This window comes from Myotis davidii, unplaced genomic scaffold, assembly GCF_000327345.1.
Source record: "Myotis davidii unplaced genomic scaffold, ASM32734v1 scaffold425, whole genome shotgun sequence".
Classification (NCBI taxonomy): Eukaryota; Metazoa; Chordata; class Mammalia; order Chiroptera; family Vespertilionidae; genus Myotis; species Myotis davidii.
The window spans coordinates 2,195,343-2,196,953 of NW_006296413.1; the positions used below are offsets into that span (position 1 = coordinate 2,195,343).

General features: G+C 49.7%; 1 protein-coding gene across 1 annotated transcript in view; it reads left to right on the forward strand.

The window, feature by feature from the left end:
• The first annotated feature begins 1,323 nt into the window (after window positions 1–1,323).
• TMEM134 (transmembrane protein 134) overlaps window positions 1,324–1,611 on the forward strand; it is a 7,450-nt gene continuing 7,162 nt past the window's right edge. The window contains exon 1 of the mRNA XM_015568958.1: window positions 1,324–1,356. Within this exon, the coding sequence (XP_015424444.1) occupies window positions 1,324–1,356 (33 nt within the window). The remainder of the gene's footprint in view (window positions 1,357–1,611) is intronic.

Below are 1,611 nucleotides of genomic sequence, written 5' to 3' on the forward strand. Positions count from 1 at the left end.
CCCACTGCCCTGTGTTATATAGGTCCTTTATCCTCCTTGGAAAGGACTATATGAAAGATGAAAGACAGGTAGTTTTTTGAAACAGGATTGAAATAAAAGGGCAGTAAGGTCTTGTGTGCTGGTATCATAGATGACTCATTCAGATGCTATTGAGTATCAAGTGAAATCCCTGAATCATTTTCTCCGTAGTAGTCATTTTACAGCATATGCTAAGGTTTCTCAACCTCAGCACTATTGACATTTTGGACTGGATAATTAATTCTTTGTTGTGGTGAAGGTTGTCCTTTTGTAACGGCATAGCTGATCTCTACTTACTAGATGCCAGTAGCGTCCTTCAAGTCATGAAAAGCAACAAATACAACAATAGCCAAAAGGTGGAAACAACCCAAATGTCCATTAGCAAGTGAACGATACACAATATGTGGCAGCATCCATACAGTGAAATACTACTCAACAAAAACATATTTTTAAAATATATGAGGTACCTAGAGTGGTCAAATTCATAGAGAGGAAGTTGAATGGTGGTCGGGGGGGAAGGGAGAAATGAAGAGTTGTTTACAGAGTAGAGAGTTTCAATTTTGTAAGATGAAAAAGTACTGGAGGTCGGTTGTACACCGATGTGTACTTAATACTCCTGAACTGTGCACTTAACAATGCGGGTGTGCAAATTCACACAACCACCCAGCATCTGCGGGACTCTGTGAAGTCAGGGTGCGTGGACGCTATGGCCTAGGAGCCCTGCCTCAAGCAGAAGTCTCCGACAGCCCATATGGGACCCTGTGAAGACGTCCCTAGCGGTGATGTGTGTGACGTGATGGGGGCCTCGGGCCACGCTCAGTGTGGTCACTTGGTGGGGATGGCGGACAATACCAGTGAAAGCACTGGGCGCTCAACATGCAGCCAGAAGAAGCAGCAAAGGAGACGCATGTGGAGAACATTGGTATCGAGGGTAAAAACGCACAAATGTCCACAACAGAATGAGTGTCCTACATGACACCATGTTCGTGACATGGGAGCACATCCACATAAGAAGAGCCAGTGTCACGGGTCGTAGAAAGCCAGGCAGGCTTCAAGGACACGGGCTGAGCCCACGGACGGAGGGAAGATGGGGAGAGGAAGAGGGAAATGGTTCAGAGTGATGATGTGTCACAAACAGACATGACTGACTCAGCTCCGTGTCAACAGAATAAAGTGGGGGGCCGGGTGGAGGAGGATGAGCACCCCTGGAGCTAGGGGCCTGCGTTCAAACACCTTCTCCCCCTTGCACGCACTGGGGATTTTACCAAAGCCCACATTCATGTCTTACACCAACGGTTACTGAGCATGTACGCTGTGCTGGGCACTGCAGACACAGCGGTGAGTAAAAGGGTAATTCAAGGCAAGTGCCGGGTGTGAAACTGAAACGGACTACATTGCAGGGAAAGGGACGGCTTCCCTGAGCGATGGGTGCTTTGCATGGATTGCAGGCGAGTGGGAGCCACCTGAACTCTCCGAGCCTGTCTGCACGGATGCAAGGCGGTGAGAAAGAACGCCCGCCCGTGCAGGGCCCCAGTGAGCACGGGTGCGGAGCGGTGCCCTTCGGTCTCCTTGGCGCGGAAGGAGCGGCTGGAA